Raw genomic sequence first — 22,414 nt, forward strand, 5'->3', positions numbered from 1 at the left:
TGGCATCAGGACTGAAAGCTGTTTATTTATTAATGCTTTCTGAAAAAGGACTAAGCAGCACCGAAGTGGAGGATATGTAGAGTTCATATGAGGAAAAAGTAAGATCCCCATTGTAAAGACATGTTTATCAGTATTGCTTTTAGTTTGAGAGACAACTCGAGTATTGACTCAATGATCAACGATTAAGTGATGTGAATTCTTAATAATTGATCACCGACTTATCCATGCCATTCCATTTGAACTTCCATTAAAATGAAATTAAAATACTTTTTTTCCTGATTTTGTTCCCTTGGTAACTACATTTGAATTGCGTCTACTTTCACGCGTGTCCCTCTGCCTTTATCCAGGCTTTGACCCCTCATCAGAGCAGTGGGAGGGGCCGCTGGAGCTCAGAGTGCCAGTTTAGCACTTTGGAATATGATCCGAGAGGAGAGGAGAGGAGAGGCCGGGCTCTGCGGTCTTCTATCCTACCGTCCCACCACCACCCATCGCACCACATGGAGACCGGATAGATCCACGGTAACGGGGAACCGATAAGAAAGAAGGTGGGCCTATATGAACCCGCACCGCACAGCAGCAGCATCAGCAGCGCCCTGACAAAGCAAAGACGAGCCCGGAGATGAGATGAGGGAGGCGGACAGTCATGCTGCTGCTGCTTATTGCGGTCTGCGTCAAATCAGAAGATGATGATGCCCTGAATGCCCGTTAAAGGACTCTTTGTGGTTGATTATTTTTCGTCTACACCCACCGCAGGGCTTTGTGTGATGAAGGTAAACCAGGAGGGGCAGTGATGGTCATCTCATCTAAACCAGTTTAATCTGCGTCGCAAGGAGAAACTGGTCCTGGGCGAGTGTCTCTGTGTGTGTGTGTGTGTGTGTGTGTGAGAGAGAGACTGTGGAGGAATATGCAGGGATAAAACAACAGGTTTAGGTGTTTCATCTGTTGGCAGACTACGCAGACGAAACGGATTACCGGCTGATTGTTGTTGTTATTGTTTACCAACATGAACTCGCTGTTTTACTCCGACCCGCCGCCCGGTCCGGCCACCGGCGGAACAAGCGCCCTGCGTAACGACCTGGGCTCCAACATCCATGTGCTCAAAACCCTCAACCTGCGGTTCCGATGCTTCCTCGCTAAAGTCCACGAATTGGAGAGGAGGAACAAGCTGCTGGATAGTCAGCTGCAACAAGCCCTGCTGAGACCGCAGTATCACGCTCCTTACACCCGGGAGGTCGCCGTGCAGACCGACGGACCCGAGTCTAGACTGCCGGGCACCATTTGGAGTTACACCCACGTCCGGCGGCAAGGGGAACGGGTCGAGACCGTGCACGGGCCCGGCGTGTCGTGGACGCACCCGGACGGGGTCGGGGTGCAGATTGACACCATCACCCCAGAATTGAGGGCGCTGTACAACGTGCTGGCCAAAGTCAAGAGGGAGAGGGACGAGTACAGGAGGAAGTGAGTATAAGTTCAACCAGTATGAGTGCATGTGTGTGGCGTGTGTGGATGTGTGTGTAGTTGCACTGTAGAGAGAGAGAGAGAGAGAGAGAGAGTGTGTGTGTGTGTGTGTGGTCAGCCAGTTAATTAGAAGTGTGTCCCTGTAGGAATATGACTCATTACTGAATTAAGGAATAGACTGATTCTGATTTATCTGTCAAAAGAACACGAACACAAACAGTTAAAAACACAAAGGGTGTCAGCTTACATTCAAATAAATATAATATATCAGCAAATCCTCATATTTGAGAGGTTGGACCCGAGAATGTTTGGTATTTGACTAACATTTCATCAATAATGGACACAGAGATGTGCCTCCTGCACTGTTTCACTCATCATAGGGACAACACACACACACACACACACACACACACACACACACACACACACACCCAGGAATGATCTAATGATTATTCCCTCGCCTGCATCCCAGTCTGTGCTGCAGTAGCGGTTCAGGGTTTGACTCGTTCAATATAGAGGTGGTCATTTCTAAGCCAATAAGTCTACAAATCAATATGTCACCTGTTTCCCTGTGTGTGAAAAGTGTTGACATGTTGATTGAAGGAAGCAAGTGTTCCTCCACCCATCCCATCCTGATTCACCGCACCGGCCAGGCTTGTTTTCATCCTAACATGTCCAGGCAGAGACCTCATCTGACCGGGCGGTGGACGGATGATGGACGATGATTGTTGTGAAAGCGAAATGTTTAATTAGGATTTCACGCGAATTCACTGTTTGGAACGTCTGTGCAGCTCATTGGGCTGTCAGGATGCCGGTTAGAAGGAGAGATTCATTACAGTTGGTAATATTCCCATTTTGAGTCTGAAATTCCTTTCCAGTGGCTCAACCTGCTTTTATTGTTCTTCTTCGGTGGTATCAGTTCCTTTTCCTTGAAGACTCATTGTGGAGTCCCTGGCTGACCCACGTCACCGTTGGCTGACTACCGGAGGAAAACTTGCCAAACCTTCGCCTGCTGCTGTGCAGTCATGAGTCAAGCACAGAGGCATGTCAGCAGCCCAGTGTGTGTGTGTGTGTCGGTGTGTGTGAGCTCAGTGAGTTGGACTGTGACCCGTCTGAGCCCACTGACTCAGTGACACAGAATGTGTGTGTGCGTCCTGCCGGCTCCTCTGGGAAGCGGCACATCCTGTCTAGTCATTTTCTGTAAGTCAGACATCTCCTTTTTTGTGCATTCTTGCTTTCAAGATTGAACAGCAGCAGCCGGGACAACAGCCAAATTCAAAACTGCTGCATCCAAGGTACCAAATTTGGATCTAATGTTTCCTTTTGGCAAAACTGTGAACCCTTGACTTTAGACGTGCATGAAACAGGCACACTGGTTACTTTTAATTAGGGGGTTTATAGATTATTACAGCTAATAAACACTTACTCATGAAAACTGTGAAAAAGTTTGGGAGATGAGGTCATGGTCACACTGATGATTGATTACTCATACATATACTGTATATGCAGAAGGAGCTATGACATTTGGTATACACAGTCAATACTTTGCTTTAAATAGCAAGATGAAAGCTGTATCTTTAAGCTATATATATATATACGTATATACATTCTTTATGGGCACTCAGTATCAAATGTTTTCTTCCTTGTAGCTTTACATGGAGTGAACTAAAGAAGTTGTCTCATTTTGGTGGTTTGTAATCATGGTAAATAGCTGAGTTCACTGCTCTGTTCTCTCTCTCTCTCTCTCTCTCTCTCCCTCTCCCTCTCTCTCTCTCTCCTTTTCTCACATCCTTAATCCTCTTTACTACCAACACGTAGCAGCATTCATTCCCGAGCCTTCCCGTCCTGCCTTTCCGTTCCATGGCCACGTCTCTTTGTTTCCAGCCATTCCTTCACTCCACCCTTCTACAGCCCCCCCTACTCACTCACCCTCTCACCCACTCACCCACCCACCCCTTCCTCGTCTCCTCTCTGTGCCATGTTTACTGCTTTGTAAGGTTTCCTCCATCCCCTTCGAGGCCCCCCAGGCCCCACACCAACCCAGTGATTTATTCAAGCTATACCACTGTAGACACATACACAAACACACACACACACACACACACACACACACACACACAAACACACACAGGGAGATAGATGACCCGCTGGCCTGTTTCTTGCATTTAAGTACTCGCTTGTTTACTTCCTGCCTTATTGTACTTCAGCTCTTTTTTGATCTGATTTGCTTCATGTTGACGAAATGCTGCCGGTGTCTCACTGAGGATTATCTTTTTATTAACTGCAGTTCCAGCCTTTGGAATAAACATTTTTGAGGACATAACTACACACTGATAATGTACACAGTCTATATGATGTACATATTTTGATCCACTTACATGAAAAGATCATGCAAAACAGAACAAACACCATCTGTTCTGGCCATTCCTGCAGTTTGAGAGCCAGAACTTAAACTGTAATAGAGAGAGAAAAGGAATGAATATAACATTATTACTATGAAAAGCATATTTGTTTTGTCTAGTGAAGATGATGAAGTCCATTTTAAGAGGTTTAAGATGTTGAGATGGGTAGAGAACATCATTCTGGTGAACACAGAGCTTTCCAACTTATTTAAAATGTACAATCTGACTTTATTTAATAGGGAAATTCAAAGGGGAAGTGGTGGAAGTTGGGAATCCCATGAAAGAATGTTCTCACTAAATGTTAACATTCTGTGCTTCTATTTGCTTTAAATCATTTCACTGATGCTGTTAATCTTCAGACACTGTTTTGTCAGAGAACAGTTCTTTCACTGTTGTGTTTATTCCTGGATCTGTGAAGCTCCTTAAGAGATCTGGGCCTTGTGCTTAACTAATCTGACCTGCTGTGGTGAGCCAATTTTTAAATCCCTTTTCTGTCCCTCACACACACACACACACTCGGCTTCATAAATCACACATCCAGGCAGCGCGAAGGTCCACTTTGTGTCACAGCAAATTGACTGTGAGTTTGCGTCTCAAATCATCTTGAACGAGCAAACTGAGAAGGTTAAAGGTCGGCGCTCGTCCTCACTAATTAAGATTTATCCCCTTTTTCTTGCATCATTGTGAAAATTACCACCTGAGGTCAACGAATTTGGAACAGTCATTTCCAACAGCGTGTTGTAGTCCACACGTCAAATGACATTGATGACCACAGTTGACAGGGTGACTTCTTCCCCCGGCTCTGTGTGCAATCTAAAGATAGAAACTGTTTCCAGCCGCCTGTTCACTCTGCCCATGTCAGATAACACATTTATATGACCGAGAATGAGGACTGTGCACATTTGTGTTCAATTTACATGTCCTCCTCTCAGGGCAGCGCAGACAGGCTGAGCTATTATGGAGATAAGTGCTCAGAGAGGAAGATAGAGGCATTAAAAGCAGCTATTCTGCCTGCACACATCGCTTGAAAAATGCAAAGTCTCATTTAAATACAGATAAGGAACGCTCACTTCTCATTCCAAAGCATATCTAAGATGTAAACACAGTATAACATTGATGCTACCAACGTCATTTACGTAAGCGTTTGTGTTGTGTGCTCGTGTTGCAATAACCTGGACGATTGCACAAACAGAAAGAAATGCACAGGGAGCAGCATCACTCGCACTAATATGTTAATATCTTTAGGTGTGATGCTTACTGCAGTGGTGTGATGCTGACACACACACCAAAGGACACGTAAACCATAAACTGAGCCCTCAGTTCACTGCTTATTGCTTTCCTCTCTCCTTATTGCTCTCTTATTCCAAGCGGGATTGACCTCTTGGGAGCGACAGTCCTGCTGGGTCACCATGTGGTCCACACACACACACACACACACACACAGAGGACGCACATGGAGTCAGAACAGACCCGGGGGCATCCTGGGCATGTACCCGATGCATAAATAATTGAAGTATTGCTGAATTTAGCTGTGTGTGGATCAATGCAGTGAGAATCCTGCAAAGACACTTTCCCCGGGCTTTGGTCTGTGAAATGCAGACATGAGCATCTGCCGTGAAAGGAGGATTCAGACTGGTCCTTACAACGGAAGCGGCAATTCCAGAGTGAGATAAGCTGTGATTCTGAAGCCTAATGCTGCATCCTGTTTCACATCATATCATATTTCCCCCAGAGGAGCGACGTGTCACACCGATGAGCTCTTCAATCCTTTCTGTCGGTATTTGATTTTAACCTGCCTTGAACTACAGAATCTATCTATCTATCTATCTATCTATCTATCTATCTATCTAGCCATCCACATTGCCTCTCTGCAGATTCCCTGTGTCATAGGTCATCATTTCATCATTTCATTTAGTCATTAAAAGCTTCCAGATGCACTTCATGATGCTAGTTATTACAAACCCAATTATTCTTAGAGGAAACACTAAACCTGATGGTCTCTGGGCCCAGGCCCTGCCATGAAGACAGAGGCCAGTGAAACATGGCAGGGTCCTCTGGTGAAAAAGGAGATAGTTGGGAATCGTGGTATCTCTCTCTGCATATTGATTGGAAATCTGGGAGATACTATGATGGGATTGTGTTTCCTCTTCTGCTTTTTGTGCCTTTATTCACTCCATGCCGGTAGCTGCCACTGCTGCTGTTGATTATTCATGGGTATCGATACAGCTGAGAGCCGTGGCCCTCTGCCATGTTTAAAAGTGCAGACATGCAGCTGGCTTTGGGCTGTACGGACAGCAGCGGTCTGGTCGGTGTAATGTTTTGGAAATGTTCTGGTGTACAGTGGCTGTGCCCTCAAGCAGGAGATGTTCTGCTGGTTAAGTGAAATAAATCTATTTACTAAATCCATTATTATTTGATCTAATCCTTATTTACACTTAGTGATTTAATAGGTGTTTTTGCCTTTTGTTTGTTTAGTTTAAAAGCCTATAGACTCATCCTAAGGGACAGGCTGACGTGTGCTGACACAGCATTCTGACTCAATAACGGCTCTCTTACAAAACCGTGTTATTGTAGATGAAATGAACCTTTGGTGGGGGTTTGTATGGAGATCTGAATGGCACCGAAGTGAGGATACACAGCTTCAGGCTGCATGTTTTTGTTCCTTATCTGACGAGTGATTTACGTCCGGCCTCACTGCCATGTGAAAGTCTCGACAGAGGTGTCAAATTTGTCTCTGTGCTCTGGGATACTTGACCTTAAAGAGGACCAGACACGTCTCTCCTCAGAGCTCCTTGGAAATCTTAATGCAGGGGGAAAACAAAGTGCATTAACCTATGGCAGCGTTTCATTACGGCTCTTACAGCGCAGGAATAGAACCGGCAGTTGTCCCTAAAACGATTGATAGAACATAGAAACCACTTATTTTATATCTATATGTGAAATAGATTAAATATTTATGTGAATACGCCACAAAGTAATAAGTCAAAATGCACAGGTGAAGTAATTTTGCGGTGTAAGATATTTCCTATTTGCATTACATGAACTCCATATCCATAGATTCATTGTGGTTTGGACCTTTTTTGGTGGCAATAAAGGGAAAGATTCTTGCCTTGATTCTGTCCCAACCCTCAACGCTTTAATATTTGTTTTCTTCTCCGTTAAACCTGGCAGAAATGTTGTTTTACTGAGAGCCTTAGGTGAATCATCAAAACATAATTGTAGTCACGACATGTGATTTCTTTGAACCAAATTGTTGTAGCGACATGCAGTTCATTCATCTGGTTCAGGTGTGTGTACCAAACGACACAAAAGGTATTTACTTAGCGGTGATGGCTCAGAGTCAAGGCCTTTTATCTGTAATAATTATTGGAGGATACACACCCAAACCAGTAGAGATTTGTTCAGAACATCTTCATAATGTTTTTCTTCTTAAGTAGGATGTTGCACCCAGCGCAGCTCCACCCAGACTGGGCCCGGGCATGCAGGCTTTGTTTCACTCTTACGCACTTTGGCATTTCACAAATCCTCGTCATTTGTCAAGCAGAACATGCAAAAGCAAAATCCCCCCATTATGAGATTACAAGAGTCAACAAAAAAAGCCTCGTCTGTCTCTGTCGTCTTTTCTTTTTTTCTTTAGTCAAACGACCTTCTACTTATACACTCAAGTCAATATCCAGGATTATTCAGATTTTCTTCTGATGCTGCTGTAATGTTGGACTGCAGGAAATGAAGTCAGCACTGTGGGAACAGAACACAGCAGCACAGGAGTGTTCTAGTTTTTATAGGATGCAGGGTGTGGTTGGTTTGCAGGGTGACAGCAAGGATGAAGACTGCAGGGGAAACTGATTATCTGTCACAACGCTCTGAGCCCCTCTGCTACAGAATACACATACAGAACATGGAGGCTTTTTCTCTCTCTATGTATATATGCTCCTTTTTCCAGCTTTGAAAGGAAATCAAAGACGCCAACATTCTATTTAAAATCGGTCTGCCATGAATGTTTGTTTAGAAAATAATTGTATCTATTGATTGTTTCCTTTATTGATCGAATAGTCAATATTTGGATATCTATATACATGTAAATGATGTTCATGGGCCCGTGTGTCTGTTTCTTCCTGTAAGAGAGACAGGAAGGAGATATCAAAAGTACAAATTCCCCATCCCAAGTGAACTACGTTCTCCAGGGTGCTAGTCTTCATCCAAGGTGACTCACATTCATTGGGGCAATAATACCACAAGTGAGGTATTAATTAAACAAATAGAAAACAGCTGCAATATATATTTTGGTTCAGCCGTTAGAGTGATCACTGTAATTAAATCTCACTTTTCAGGCTCTGATAATTACTTGTGAGATGACATCATTGGAAAATAGTCAGCCAAGTGAATATGGAACCTTAAATTAAGCAGACAAAGCCGATTGACTGACAGTTTGATTAAATGTTGCCTGTACAAGCAGTTGCTGAAGTAATTTTAAAAACAATTACGTGACACTAGCTCCTAAGACAGCCTGACAGGGAACATCAGGAGCAGCTGCCCTCAGGCAACAGCATCAGGACTGACTGGGTGTTGAGCAAGTCAATAGTACATTTGCCCACACCCATAATAGACATGCGATAACTGTGGCTCCAAACCATCCAGCACGTAATCCCTGTTTGCTTTATTTATATCCTTATTTCTGTCTGAACTCGCTTCTTTTGGCGTTGAAGAGCAAAGAAAATGTTTTGTTGGGCAATGATTTATGGAAGTTAAAACCAGATATACAGTCTAGCCCTCTAATTACTCATGGTGATACCATAACACAAAGCTAAGACAACTTTAGTTTGAGTTTGTAGGTACACATATGGTTGCCCCGGACCAATCAAGAGACACGCGGATCTAACTCGCTGATTACATTTTCCTTGTGCCTACAGCCCGTATAATCCTCAGCGTTAAACCTGTCAATCTGATCTGTTTTCAAACTTGCATGACTTACAAATGCTTTGACAATGGATTAGTTACGGCTGGATAAAGTTCAGATCAAAATCAGCCAACATTAAAGTATGAATGCTTGTAATTGCAGGATAACACAACAACATCAGAGGTTGGTCACTGCTATGACATTGAAATAGCTGTTTTATTAGGTTTTTACCCAGACTACCACACTGCAGGCTGGAGCCCACCATTCACAAGTGCAGCAGGGGTAAGAATTCCATGTGTTTAGTATGTGTGTAGCTGCAGTGCGGCTCTGTGGAACACATTCATTAGCAGAGACAGCCTGCCTATAATGTGGATATTCCCAGGAGCTTTGCTCGGTTGCTGCAGAATATCGATAAATAACCCTTGATGGTTGGTATGAAACTAGATCTATGTAGGTCACTGCCATGCTCTCACTCGCTTGTCCTTCACAATGTCACCGGCATGGTTTATGGAGGTCTGACACCCAATGTTGTTCAGTTCAGTTTAATGGAAGAGTTAATGGCTCTTCTCAGGTCGGTTTCCAAGATTAAACCTTAATCCTCAATTTATTACTGTTACATGCCTCCCCACTCAAACAATTTGCTCACAGCAAAATGTTAATGTGGGTCTGTCTGATTCTTCTCCTGACTAATAGTTTAAGTTCTCATTTATTGTGGAATATTCACCATTCAGTCAGGGCATCTAGTGAAATAGTAACAGCTTGCATTGGGCTGTTACCTATCAGCTTCAGACACTGTGCTGTAAATGGACTCTGTGTCATGATGAAGTTTTATATCTTAGACGTTTATTCTTTCTAAATAAAGCTGAAGCTAAACTGAGCCAGCTGGAGGAGTATTCCAGATCTGTCACGTGTGCTGTAAATCATAGGTACATGAACGACACAATGCACACGTGTCCACTACAGCCCCTACAGACTTAATACAGCTACTGCCACAACATGTTTTGCTGCTGATTGTCCTCATTTTGCTTGATTCTTGCTTGATTCATTTTCTCAATCTCATCTCTCTCGCTCAATATTCTGTGTGTTATATAAATGCCAACTGAAGCAGGGCAATTTAATATGTGCTACTGGAACTACTATGACTGAATGATTCATCACAGAAAACAAACTTTGGAGAAACGAAAGCAAGAATAACAAGTAGCATGTTGACACATAATTGCACCATCCCGTTATACTAACAGCCAAAATTTGGGTCACTCCCTGGAGGCCAGTGATAGTGGAGCCTTGGGAAAATTTCAACAATCACTTAGCAACACCAACATTCCTCCAACCAGGCCTGGTGGACGCTGTGTCCTGTCTGGGAGCACAGAGTTCTATTTAAGACCGCCTCTGCTTGTGCATCATCCGTCAGTGAGCGATGATCCGACCGGACACCTCCGCACGTAGGCAGAGCCAGGAATTCATCTGCATGTGCATCAGATGTAGGCCTGTGGCACGGTCTCCATGGACACAACTCGAATATGGGGTGATTTGTGTGTGTGTGTGTGTGTGTGTGTGTGTGTGCATGTGGTAGTGGGAGATTGAGCACATCAGAAGAGCTCTGACCTTGGCGATACATCTAGTCAGCACGTCGGCAGACCCCCGAGCAGCCAGGCAGTAGACTCACGGTCTGCTTTACCAGCTGCCCTGATCCTTTTCACATCACTGGATCATTAAGAGGCCACACACACACCTCTCAATGTGTGGAGAATATAGATTACACAGCATCATGGCAGCCCAATCGATGTCCTGCCACAATCATACCTCCTCGTTTCCACTTAGGAAAAAAATGCTCCACTTTTCCCCCAGCCCTTTGAACATTTGCATCTCTGGCTCAGCTCCTTCAAAGAATCTGTGCGGGGGCTAAATCATGGTTGAGAACCTGCAAGCTCAAATCCATGCACACTGTATAATTTCACTATATGTAGCTCGACTCCTATGGATTGCCGAGGGAAGGATCACGTGTACTTGCCGATGTGATCTATCACGTCTGTCAGCGGGCTCATTTCATGTGAGAGTGTGCGCTCAATGGCTGTGTGTGTGTGTGTGTGTGTGTGTGTGTCCTGCATGTAGCCAGATATATTGATCGCAGAATCTGTTTTACTGTAACACTTCCTGTTTTACTTTTGCTCACGGTCCTGTGGATTAATTGTAGTGAGAAAAAAGAAGATATAAATAAATCAAATGATTACATTTCTAATAAGAAATGATTTGAAACAACTATGAAGTAATAGTTATTTTGATTGTATGATAAAGTTGTAATTGTTTTACTTATCGATATCTGAATGGGAACATTGCATAAAAAACAGACATGGCACTTTTGATTGATTGTGCAATTTGATGTGAAACAAATTCCACTTTCATTACACAGTGTGACGCAAACAGGGTGTTGTCTGATTTAACGTTCATAAATTTTGTTTGGCTATGAGCAACATGGACGTGACTGATGATTTGCAACCACACCTGTTCCCCATATGCCTTTGGTATTTGCTGCAGATTGCACAATGACATAGTGGTCCAAGAGCTTTTCAATAGGATGACTAGGAGATCAAACAACGTCACAATGTTCTGGGCGCACACTATGCATTCACAAAAGAGATTTACATGAACACAGTTGAAGCTTCCGTAATTTAGATTCAACTAGAAATAAGCTCTGTGAACAGGGTGAAACATTGATAATGAAAGCTAGAAAAGCATCATGATGAACAGTGTTATTAAAAACACTAAACAAATGCAATAATAGGTTTGGAGCTGTGCAACATTCTTCTTTGTCCTCTGGCACTGTGATGGGAAACCATTTAGTCGGCTCGCGTGCAAATGGAACTCCCCAGACATACCACACAAGGCAGGGAGTGTTTGGCCTGGCAAAATCCTCTGGAATGCCATTGTTCAACAGATCAGTATGAGAATATGTCTGTTTGATGAAAGGCAGTCTATATTTTCTTAACCTGGTGTTCACTGTATGTTGTACAGGCGTGGCTAAAAGGGAAATGAGTTGAAACGCACAAAAGTAGGTGGCATCCAACATTCTGCATTCTATATCCAACAGTACTGACACTTTGCTTTTGTGTTCCAATTTTAAATAATAACACCAATGAAAATGGTCTGGACAAAATGATTGCTACCCCTTAGAAATGATGCTAAATAACTGGATTGTAGGCTAAACTACATTTTGATTTGCTTCTGTTGACCTTGCAGTCGACAGAAGCACATCTGTAAAACAGTTGCACACTTCCCTCATTTATTGGAGCACTGCAGGAAAGGATGCGTCTTGTTTTAAACAGATGTCCCTGAGTTGACACAGGCTCCTACCCTCCTGCTGTCTTTGTCCTTGTAAGGAGACTCCGGGTGTGTTTCGTTTGACTGAGTCACACCAAAGGTGCAGAAGAATCAGAGCCATAGCTACAGCAGAGGCCAGATTAGAATGCTGTTGCTGTGCTGTAGTGTCATCTCTGTTTGGATGAAACTATGGGTGGTTTTCCATCTGACATTCATGGATCACTTCCCAGTAACGGCTCCCAGTTACTGTGGGAGCAACTGCCGCTTCACTCAGATAGACAGATAACTTCCACATATTGTTTCCTTCCACCTTTAAATCATTTTCATCTGCAGTTAACCCTGGCAGTATTAAAGGAAATTATACAATGATCACGGAGGAGGTGAGACCACCAGGTGATGCAGATCTCAGACGATGGTCAGATTTCAGTCTGCAGAGGATGGGATGCAGCTGTGAACCGCGATGACCTCAGCGAGAGTCCTGCGGCAGACAAACAGAGTGTGGTGGACACAGTAAAGCAGCACTGCCAGCATTTTCTAGAACAAGGCTTCAATCTCCGTGTGGGCTGGCACACCGGGCCAAGGAATACTTCTCTCTAATTAGACAGCGTACATTCAGACGGTCCTGAATGGAAACAAGGCCCAGTTCTGTTCAGAAAGTGAATCGCCAGTGACGCTCCTTGTTTACGCCGCGTCACACTGGGGATACTAAAGTGATTTCTGACGTTGTTTTTGTCTCGCCGGCAAAGGCACCGAGTAAGGTTATGTCCCTGAATTAAGCTTCCACCTATCAAGTAAACACACACACACATTCACAAACAGGATGCCTGAACTAATACACACAAGCGTTTACTCCCTTACACGCTCACCTCCATCATTCTCCCTCTCTCTGTCTCACAGACACACAGACTCAGACTCTTTTTATCCTCACAGTCACATGGTTGCCTCGTATTATTGAATGAGCTCTTTCTCCATTCCAAACTCTCTGTTGGGGAGCAGCGGTGACTCAGCTCACCAGGTACTTTGTATCCCAGTGAAGACAGATACACACCGAACTGGCTGCACTGCCTGATGCAGTGAGGGCTGAGCGTGCGCTGCCTTCTGTGAGGTATGTATTACATGGCAATGAAATAAGCTCCTATTCTTGGAGGTTTTCACACAGCTGCCATGGTGCAAAGGAGTGAGGCCTTTCAGCAGAGTAAAAGAGATCTGTGCTGCTAATCATAGCTTCCAGCCATGAGGGTGTCTGCCACTTTATTTTTACTTTTGTCCCATACTGACTTGGACTCTGACTCTGTGTGACTCGGTCCTGTATTCATAGCAAAGTTTGTCCAACAAATAATGTGAGGCTTGTTTGTTGAGTGCCAGGTTTCTGCTTGAGTGGTGACAGTCAACAAACATTGAAACAAGTTATGTGTGCATGATTTTTACAATCCTAGTTCATGTCATGTTAAGTTGGAAGTGTTTTTATCTTTGTCAAAAGCATAAATACAGTCTCAGTCATGTTGTGTTTTTATTTGCGCCGAGAGATTTAGTAATGGATTCCCTCTTGGACTTGGAATGAGGCAGATAGCCTGAAGTAATTTGAGCTGTAGCAGAGGCACTCCACCCTTTGGGTGTGTTAAAGATCAAATGTTATTTAAAAATGTCATTCTCTGTTTCTACAGTCACTCAAAGGGCCAAAGCTATTCATGAGAAATGTTTTCCATGTTACGGAGGATGGGTCTTCATGCTCTTTCACAGGATCTTCTCTGAAGTACCGCAAATAAAAAGAGGACTGACACAAAAGATTAGAAACAGGAGTATACTAGGTGTGAACCTACACTGTTAAGGGTATTTTGTAACCAGAGATGGAACTACTGTCCACAGAAAAGTGCCATTAGCCTGTCGAGTGACACCCGAGGGAGCAGGTCGAGCAATAACTAACCCACCATATGTTTTGTGTTGCAGATGGGAGGAGGAGCTGTCCAAACGGGAGCAGTTGGAGTCCACGGTGGATTCCCTGCACCAGGTTGGGAAACATAAACATTTTATATTCCACTGACATTCTGATAGAGTTTTTGAACTCTTTACAATGCTCATAAATCATAGGAAAACCAGGAATGCACGCAGTAGAAGATCTATACAGTTTACTCGCAAAACCGTTACTAAATTTACAATAGATTTATATAGAACTCTGTGCTTCACTGTGTTTTATGCCCTGGCTCTCTTCCATTTACAACAGAGAAGATGTGAGTCAGATTAGAAAAACTATATTACAAACCCATCCCGGGGAGTCTGTTAGCCGAGAGATACCTAGATATAAAAAATGGCGTCCTTATGATAACACATATCAACCCCAGCCGGCGTAAGCGGGCAGCATAGTCTGCATCTTTCCCCGCGTCTGCTTTTGCACAAATCGATTGGTGACAGCATTTAGGTTCGTCTTGGGATTCTGGGTCAGCAAAAAAACTGAGATAGAGAGAGATGAGAGAACCTTTCCCTGCGGGCTTTAACCTTTTAGAGCATGCAGGCAGATGTCGCGGTGCGGAAATCCATTCAAAGATACTAAGTTCAAAGCAAGCAGACTCTTATTGTTCAAGGTTCTGAGCCAGAGGCCTTCAGTACAGTAGGAAACAGGGAAAAATTGGCACTACTCAAGTTACTCAGCCCTTAAGCCTTCCATTGTAAAAATTAACTTTCTGAACTGCTGAGTAGATATTTACTCAGTAGAAAGATTACTCATCCCATTCACTGATTTACTTTGTGGAAAGTGTGGTTTTTAAAGTTATAAACATCAGATTGTTGATCAGATTATTGCTTAGAGGACTAAGTACAAACTTTTCAGGATGAGGCTTGAACGAGACAGTACCTGAAACGTCCTGTTTTCACTCAGTGTGCTCAGCAAGGGCGAGTGAGTTGTTTGCACACTAAAAGCAAAGACTTCAAAAAAGTAATAATAATAATGAAACATGGAAATGTATGTCCCAATCATCTGCCCTGTGATGTTCCCTTGACTGGCTCAAGATACAAAAGCTCCTTTGTGTCCATCAAAGCAAACATTTGCATTAACTGTAATGTATACAAATAAGGTAAATGATGACGTTCACTTACTGATTGTGTTGATGTTAACTAGTCAATATACAAATACATTTTCAGAGCAGTATAGTCACGTTATTTGATTAGAAGGCGTTATCTGAATAGAAGTTGCGTCATTGCATCGTGTATGTTATTTGCTCTTAATCTTGCATTTGTAGTTCTTATATGACAATATTTTGAAAGCAGTCATTGTACCGGGAGTAGTTATCTTGTGGTTTTAAGCATTTGAATACTTGTCCCACCACTTAGGTATACATTTATGTGGAACAGATTTACATCAGCTTGGAATTGAGGAGTTAAATCTAATTTCAAAATGTGGCTTAACTGTGTTTTTGTGTGTGTGTGTGTGTGTCCACTCAGAGGGCCCAGGAGTCAACGGAGGTCCAGGATGACCTGAACGACAAGGTGGAGAGACTGAAGTCTGAACTTGTGGTCTTCAAGAGCCTCATGAGTGATGTAAGTATTCCTTTCCCACTGGGGTGATGTCACCTGCACTTCGCCAAGCCTGACGATGATTTTGCAGCATAAAAGGGCTGCGTCAACACTCACTGTTCCAATGATCTTATGCAGAACTGCAAGTTGTGCATCCAACACGTCAAGCTGCTCATATGCACAACCAGAAGTAACCAGAAGCATCATGTTAACACTGAATAAGAAGGAGACACCAGCGTACAATTCACTGTCTCTCTTCCTTATTTAGATTGAAGGGGAAAAAAATATTCTGTCAGAATGTCCTGAAGACAGCAAAGGGCTCAAATAGCAGCTGTAGATCAACAGCACTTCCTGTTCTGTTCACCCTGAATTGTTCCCAAGCAGGAGCGCTTCTGTGTGATCTACAGCTGTAATATACTGCAGTCAGCCCAGTCACAGCTTGTGCTTGCTCAGGGATAAATATGGACGGATGCATTTTTCAAAGCATCATTGTTTATCCTGCTTATCTTCACTCTGGCATCTGTGTATTATAGATTTGTCATACTATTTTCTGTGCTACACCCCTGATATGTGAATCCAGAGAAGGGTAAGTGATTGTGACGTAGTACCGTCTTTGAGGAGGCGTAGATTAGGGCTCTTTATTATCAGTTCAACCAAAAATATATCAATCTGGGCCTTTCCCACGTTTACTTGCTCACTACTGGGAACTCTGGTTACTCTGATTACTGGAAGTGCAGTCAGAGCTGTCCTCACTACCAGATGAGCTCATTTCCTGTAAACCATGCTAAACAATACAATCTTGCATTGAACACACACAACTTTTGGATGTCTGGGAACATGAAACCTATGGGACATTGGCCTTTGTGTGCCTTAAAAAGAAAAGCCCCGCAAAATCAGATTTGGTTTTGTGAAAATCAGCCAAACAAACTGAGAACAAAGAGTCACAGATGTGCTGTAGTAGATGAATGTAGTGGCCGTGATGTCATTGTCTATAGAAACTAGTAGCCTATATATTTTCATGCCTAGTTTGTGCCAAATCAAATTCCTTTAAATGTAAGCTTTTCATTTTGTTTACACGTTTTGTCCACTTTTACTCATGGCACTGTAGATGTAGATGTTTTGTGTACCACTTGTGGTGCTTGGTGCGCCACCTGGTGGTGTGTAGGTGATTGGACATTTCTGCAGATGACCAGACAAATCTTTGTAAATCCTGTTATTATAGGGACATTTCCACAAATAAATGGATTTAATTAAGAAAAAGGTTTTCAGTTTTTAAAATGCAGTTAGGCATCAAATTTCACTTTAAACACACTTGATGGTTTTATCAGTTTATCATTGACATCCATTCATTAGAAATCATTCATAAACTCGGATTTTGGGGGCAAAAATGTAGACGTATAGGATGATTGTGGCCTTTGACCCTGGTTACTTCCCACACGGAGTGATAGAGATGTTTCATGGTTTTCATTGGTCATCACTCACCGTATTATCTCCTGACTTAACCATAAAAGATTCAGTAGAAGCCAAATTAAATTCTGTCCACCACAGTGAAATGAGTTTATATACTGTATATTCATAATCTGGCAACATGTTTTATTGCACGTATCTGACATATCCGTCCATCTCCCGTGCAGCAAATGACTGAGCTGGACACCAAGATCCAGGAGAAAGCCAGACACGTGGACATGGACATTTGTCGGCGGATCGACATCACGGCCAAACTTTGCGACGTGGCACAACAACGCAACTCGGAGGACATGTCAATGATGTTCAACGTGAGCCCGGCCAGGTCACTCCCTGAGAGGGTGGGTACCCATCTGCTGTCTCACTGCAGAACCAGGGTTTCTGTCGTGGAGGAAATAGTCAGCACTCCGCAAATGAAATCGGAGACGGCAAAGACCGACTGTTAGCCACTTTGTTGTTTTTTCACCAGTGCACAGGTCTGTCGTGTGCATATGCAAACAGAAAAAGCAATACTCCAGCGAATACATAAATATGCAGCCATACACACAGAGATGACTTCATAATGCTCACACACAGGGAGACAAAGCACTGAAATGCTGCCGTGGTAGAAATTTACACTTCACTTCACCGAGAATCAAACTTAATGTAATATACACATATTGCTGTGTGCTCATGATTGTTGTTGGTGTGTGTGTGTGTGTGTGTGTGTGTGTGTGTGTGTGTGTGTGTGTGTGTGTGTGTGTGTGTGTGTGTGTGTGTGTGTGTGTGTGTGTGTGTGTGTGTGTGTTTCAGGGTGCCACGGCCTGCTGCAGGAGGAAAGAGCGGAGAATCGTGTCTGATGAGGAATGCTCAGAGATGGATGCAGACCCCAGCTCCTCAGAGGAAGAGGTCCCAGCCTCAGTTAACATCACGGATGAAATGAAACGCATGCTCAACCAGCTGTAAGCACCACCTCTTACACACACACACACGCACACACAATAGAACTAACAACAGAGGGACCCTGTATACACACTGCAGTTGAATCACTCCAGCAGATTCCTGCATCGTTGCTGTTATGGTATGCTATTAAGCGTTACTTTATCTCTACCTAGTGGTCTTAAGGCGTACTGCACATAACACACCTTTAAATACTCTTCGTGGGTGTTTGAATTTGCTTGTTATTGCTCTTTATTTTGCACTCACTAATGTCATAATTAATCTTACACACACCTTTCCTGTCACCCTAGCACCCAACACAGCAGAAATGAGCCAATACATCTAAATAGAACGCTCTAATTTGTTTTGACGGTTGCATGCTTGTGCGTACTATTTTCCAAATGTCCTCTGTGCAGCCTTGTCGTACTCCTTCCATTCCATCGTGTCGCCTTTGTAAGAATATCTTCTTCTTTGCATGTGACCTTCTGTGTCTGTGGTGGCTGTCATAGTTGTCCTTCCTCTCCTCTCCTCTCCTCTTCTTTCCATTCCCCATTGTCGTCCTGTGCAGACATTGTTCAGATAACTCCTTTGTTGCCAGGCGCGAAACATTTGAAATCGACGACGACTGCGACAGTCTGACGTGGGAGGAAAACGAGGAGACTCTATTGCTGTGGGAGGATTTCACAAACTACAACGTGCCGTCCGCCATCGCAGCAACGACTAACACGGGCCCGTCTACCAGCGACGCCAACGGCGACAGCCAGGAACCCGTGAGTCTCGCCTGTGTACGGCCTAAAGTATGTATTGGAAACACATGTACGTCAGTGTGTCAATGTGAGGCATTTACTCATAAATGATGTATGAAGACTCTGTTTGTGGTCTCTAAGGACTCCCAGGATGGAAGTCTTGGCAGCCTCATCGATGAAACGGAGTCACTATTTAAGACTAGAGAGCAGGAGTACCAGGAGACCATCGGCCAGATCGAGGTAGACAATATGCAGCCCTGTTTCCACTAAATGAGTTTGTTAAATAAGGCTTGTAGATTAATAGTCATATCCTCAAACGTTTCCTGTGAAAATGTCCAACTAGGACTGGATGTCAAAGAGAGAAATGTCCATCACACAGCCAATACTTATCACCTCAGTGTTTGTCCATGGCCTCCCCTCAGATGGAGTTGGCCACAGCGAAGAGCGACATGAACCGTCACCTGCACGAGTACATGGAGATGTGCAGCATGAAGAGAGGCCTGGACGTCCAGATGGAGACCTGCAGGAGGATGATCAAAGGCGGCAGGAACTCTCCCTCCTTCAGCTCTGTGGCCAGCAGCGACTCAGGGAACACGGACGAGATTCAGGACGAGATTTTGGACAAGGACCCAGAGGCCGAAGGCCCGGTTAGTTGATGGCCGCAGCGCAGGGCATTTGGCCCACCTCACCCTGGCCGCTCCCCGCGTGGACACACTGGTAATTGTTTGTAGAGACCCGCCCCACCGGGGAGGCGGTCCACCTTAAATCTGGTCCTGTTTGACCGGTTAAAAGTTCTGGTGGTGATGCTCACTGATGCAAGCCCAGAACTGGTGCTTTTATACCGTTTCTGTTGTAAAGAGAGGAAGGGGGGCATCTTCGCTTCACAATGAGAGGGATATATAGCAACCAAGCTGTGCTCTTTTCCTCACCGCTGCCTTGATGGTTCCTTAAACTTATCCAGAGCTTCACATCATTTTGGGGGAACTAACTTTGGTACAAGCTCAGAAGTATTTTCTTCAAATTCTTACCCTGTTTACAATCCTTTCCCCCCCCCACAAAGGAATGAAATACAGATTGCTACAGATGCAGCAGACAATGTGTTGTTCCTTGACATTTTTAGTATTTATTTTAGAGTCAGAGGACCGACGTTTCCTTTGACGTGATTCCCAAAGGTCCAGATGGGATATTCACCATCCAAATTATATCGGTGATAATTTATGTGTTTCCTGCCAAAGACACAAAACAAGACGCAGACAAATGGTGTTTGGAGTTCTGGTGGTTTCTGAGGGAACTCTCCAGGATGCCAAAACTGACAGAGGAAAGGAGCTCAGCCCTTTGATGCATCAGTGCACTACTGAAGTTCTATGCAATTTAGCTGGCCTTATTTTTGGACTGGCTTTCACCCTTCCTCCTAATTTCTCCTTAACTAAATACTATTAGCCTTTGAAGCCAAGCAGGTGTTTTCTATGGATCATTTTGGGAGTTATTTTTTTGTGCTTTTAAGTATGAAATAAACTTTGATAGGAAACATTTCCTTTTTCCTCATATGCCAAGAGTTAAGAGCTGGAACAGCGCCCCCTCAAACATCTCAAGTCTCTAGTCTACAGTGATCATCAACTCCATGCAGGATGAACCGTATATATATGCTGCCTTATGTCAATCACTACATACTACATACTACTGAAACAGGCATCAAGTGTTGTATCAACTGTAATAAATCAACATTTATCGAAGCCAAACAATGTTCTGAAACCAAAGGACACATTTCAAAATCTTCATAGACGACATCTTACGCAACAAACTGTATGACATAAAGTCCCAGTCACTCTTGGCAAAAGTACAAAGCGAGAGAAACGTTTTACTTTTACTTTGGACAAAGTTGTTTTCTGTTTGTACAGTCTAACTGATCTATCCATGTAGTAGACTGTGTGTACCCCTCCTGTCCAGCAGGGGGCTCTGTTCCAGACAGGCTACACATCCCGCTTTGTGTCCTCTGCACAGGGACCCGGAGCTGTCAGACTGTAGAGGGCTGTAGGCATGTGATCGTTTACCCCAGAGGCCTTTTGTTCATATTAGATCCAGACGTCTCCCAATTTGCTTTTCTGTGCTTTCACCCGATCAGTGCACAAACTGATTGCCGCATGGGGGAGTAGAAGTGACAGAGTTTTTACCACACATTCATTTGTATGACATTGTATGGTTTGCTGGATCAAAGACAATTGCTATCTTGAAGTTTTAAAGATGCAGAATGTTTAAAAAAAAAGAGGAAGAAGCGCCTTTTGTTGTTTCAGCATGTTTGTGTGGAGATGAGGAGCTATGTTTTTTTTCAAAAACATATTTCCAACTAAATAGCTGCAATGCAGACGTCAGCGCGTGCTACTTTTTAAAATCAAAAACGGTGTCTACGCTAAATCAACAGCTGCATTTGTGTCGGACACATTTTTCACAGTTTTTTAAATTATTCTGTGTTATCCAAAAAGTATGTCAATGTCGCTATGTGATATAGCTTACACTGATTTTGCAGGACTTCTCTGTTGTGGGCATTAAGTGACCGCATCAGAGCAGCCATAATAAAATAAAAACACGACTCAAATCAGACGAGAGTGAGCAAGCAGCCATACTCACAGAGAACCTTAACTTGTGTTTGATGAAACACCAGCCTGATCATTAACAAAGAGCCACGCTTCAACCCATCCCCATCACCGTCTGCAGAGCAGGCCGAGCACGCTGCTGTTGTCCGTTCTTCCGTTTGTGTTTGGCTCTCCGGACGCCACACTAACCAGCCGACCAAAGCAAATGTGCATAATAACACACGAGGATGTGAAAAGAAGAAGCAATTATCACCACTACACTCCGGAAGGTTCTTCGGTCTCGGCACATACACGCCGTCACTGATGTGTTGCGTTCAAGGACGCGCTTGGATTGTTTTCTCCCCCCCCAAATGGGACGTTCACTGTATTAACTCCGCTTCCAATTGGTTTGATTCAAGCCTTATTTCAGTGACACTGGGTTGAGAAACTGTAGCAAACCCTCCTCAACGGATGTAGCGACCTTACAGGTAGAAACGACAATCCAGGGATCATTATCGGAGACCTTGGTATGTTTCTCTTCACCTGACCTATCTGACCTACATGTGTGACTCATGTAAATGTGATTCTAGTGGATGGATGCCAGTGTTTCATACTAAAAAGGTGTGGGGGGCTATTTTTAATCAGTGTTGTGCTGCGAGTATATGGTTGCAGTAAGTGTTGCGTCGACATACTTCAGTGGCTGTTTGCTGCTAATCCCATTTTTTTGCATTTGGTTTTGTAAACATGATGGGTTAATAATACGTGCAGCAATACTTCCCTGAGGCCATATTTGTGTCAGACGCTGAGCTGTGTTGGGATTCTGATGTTTCATTTACGGGCACCCATCCTGATGATTCCACTTTAAGTGAATGATTCTTTTCTTTTCTTTGCTTATGTATCTGATTTATGGGAATTTTTCTCTTTTTATTTAAGCTATCGGTAACATTGTGTTCATGTGGGTCAGGGGGGCAAAGTGTTTAAAAATAATGAATGTACTCAATTAATATTGGGGTGAAATGAAATAAAAAGGTGGATTGGATAAAATCATGGTGATTTTGTTTTGATTAAAGTGAGGAAAAGTGGCTACAATTGAGGTTATAACATAACATAACATCAAACACAAGTGTGGTTGCG

The 22,414-nt window shown here is 43.5% G+C and overlaps 1 protein-coding gene across 3 annotated transcripts; it reads left to right on the forward strand.

The window, feature by feature from the left end:
* The first annotated feature begins 335 nt into the window (after positions 1 to 335).
* On the forward strand, positions 336 to 22,307 carry iffo2b (intermediate filament family orphan 2b). 3 transcript variants are annotated; one of them, XM_076141469.1, is made up of 8 exons: positions 336 to 1,458; positions 14,023 to 14,083; positions 15,511 to 15,606; positions 17,217 to 17,387; positions 17,839 to 17,987; positions 18,563 to 18,761; positions 18,831 to 18,950; positions 19,133 to 21,638. In XM_076141469.1, exons 1-8 carry the CDS (start codon positions 1,004 to 1,006, stop codon positions 19,364 to 19,366), a joined length of 1,485 nt encoding a protein of 494 aa, XP_075997584.1. In that variant the 5' UTR covers positions 336 to 1,003; the 3' UTR covers positions 19,367 to 21,638. The 3 variants fall into 3 exon arrangements, with proteins under 3 accessions (XP_075997584.1, XP_075997586.1, XP_075997585.1); XM_076141471.1 differs by having other exon boundaries at positions 337 to 1,458; positions 18,563 to 18,734; positions 18,852 to 18,950; positions 19,133 to 22,307; XM_076141470.1 differs by having other exon boundaries at positions 338 to 1,458; positions 18,852 to 18,950; positions 19,133 to 22,307.
* Positions 22,308 to 22,414: the final 107 nt, after the last annotated feature.

This window comes from Genypterus blacodes, unplaced genomic scaffold, assembly GCF_046128005.1.
Source record: "Genypterus blacodes isolate CSIRO-AG114 ecotype Tasmania unplaced genomic scaffold, CSIRO-AGI_Gbla_v1 ptg000017l_1, whole genome shotgun sequence".
Classification (NCBI taxonomy): domain Eukaryota; kingdom Metazoa; phylum Chordata; class Actinopteri; order Ophidiiformes; family Ophidiidae; genus Genypterus; species Genypterus blacodes.

What these genes read in the sequence shown, in the direction of transcription:
- iffo2b (XM_076141469.1), top strand. Translation starts at nt 1,004, where the DNA reads ATGAACTCGCTGTTTTACTCCGACCCGCCGCCCGGTCCGGCCACCGGC. An exon ending in CCAGGTCACTCCCTGAGAGG is followed by an intron (nt 17,388 to 17,838) that starts GTGGGTACCCAT and finishes TGTGTGTTTCAG; the next exon opens with GGTGCCACGGCCTGCTGCAG. An exon ending in AAACGCATGCTCAACCAGCT is followed by an intron (nt 17,988 to 18,562) that starts GTAAGCACCACC and finishes CTTTGTTGCCAG; the next exon opens with GCGCGAAACATTTGAAATCG.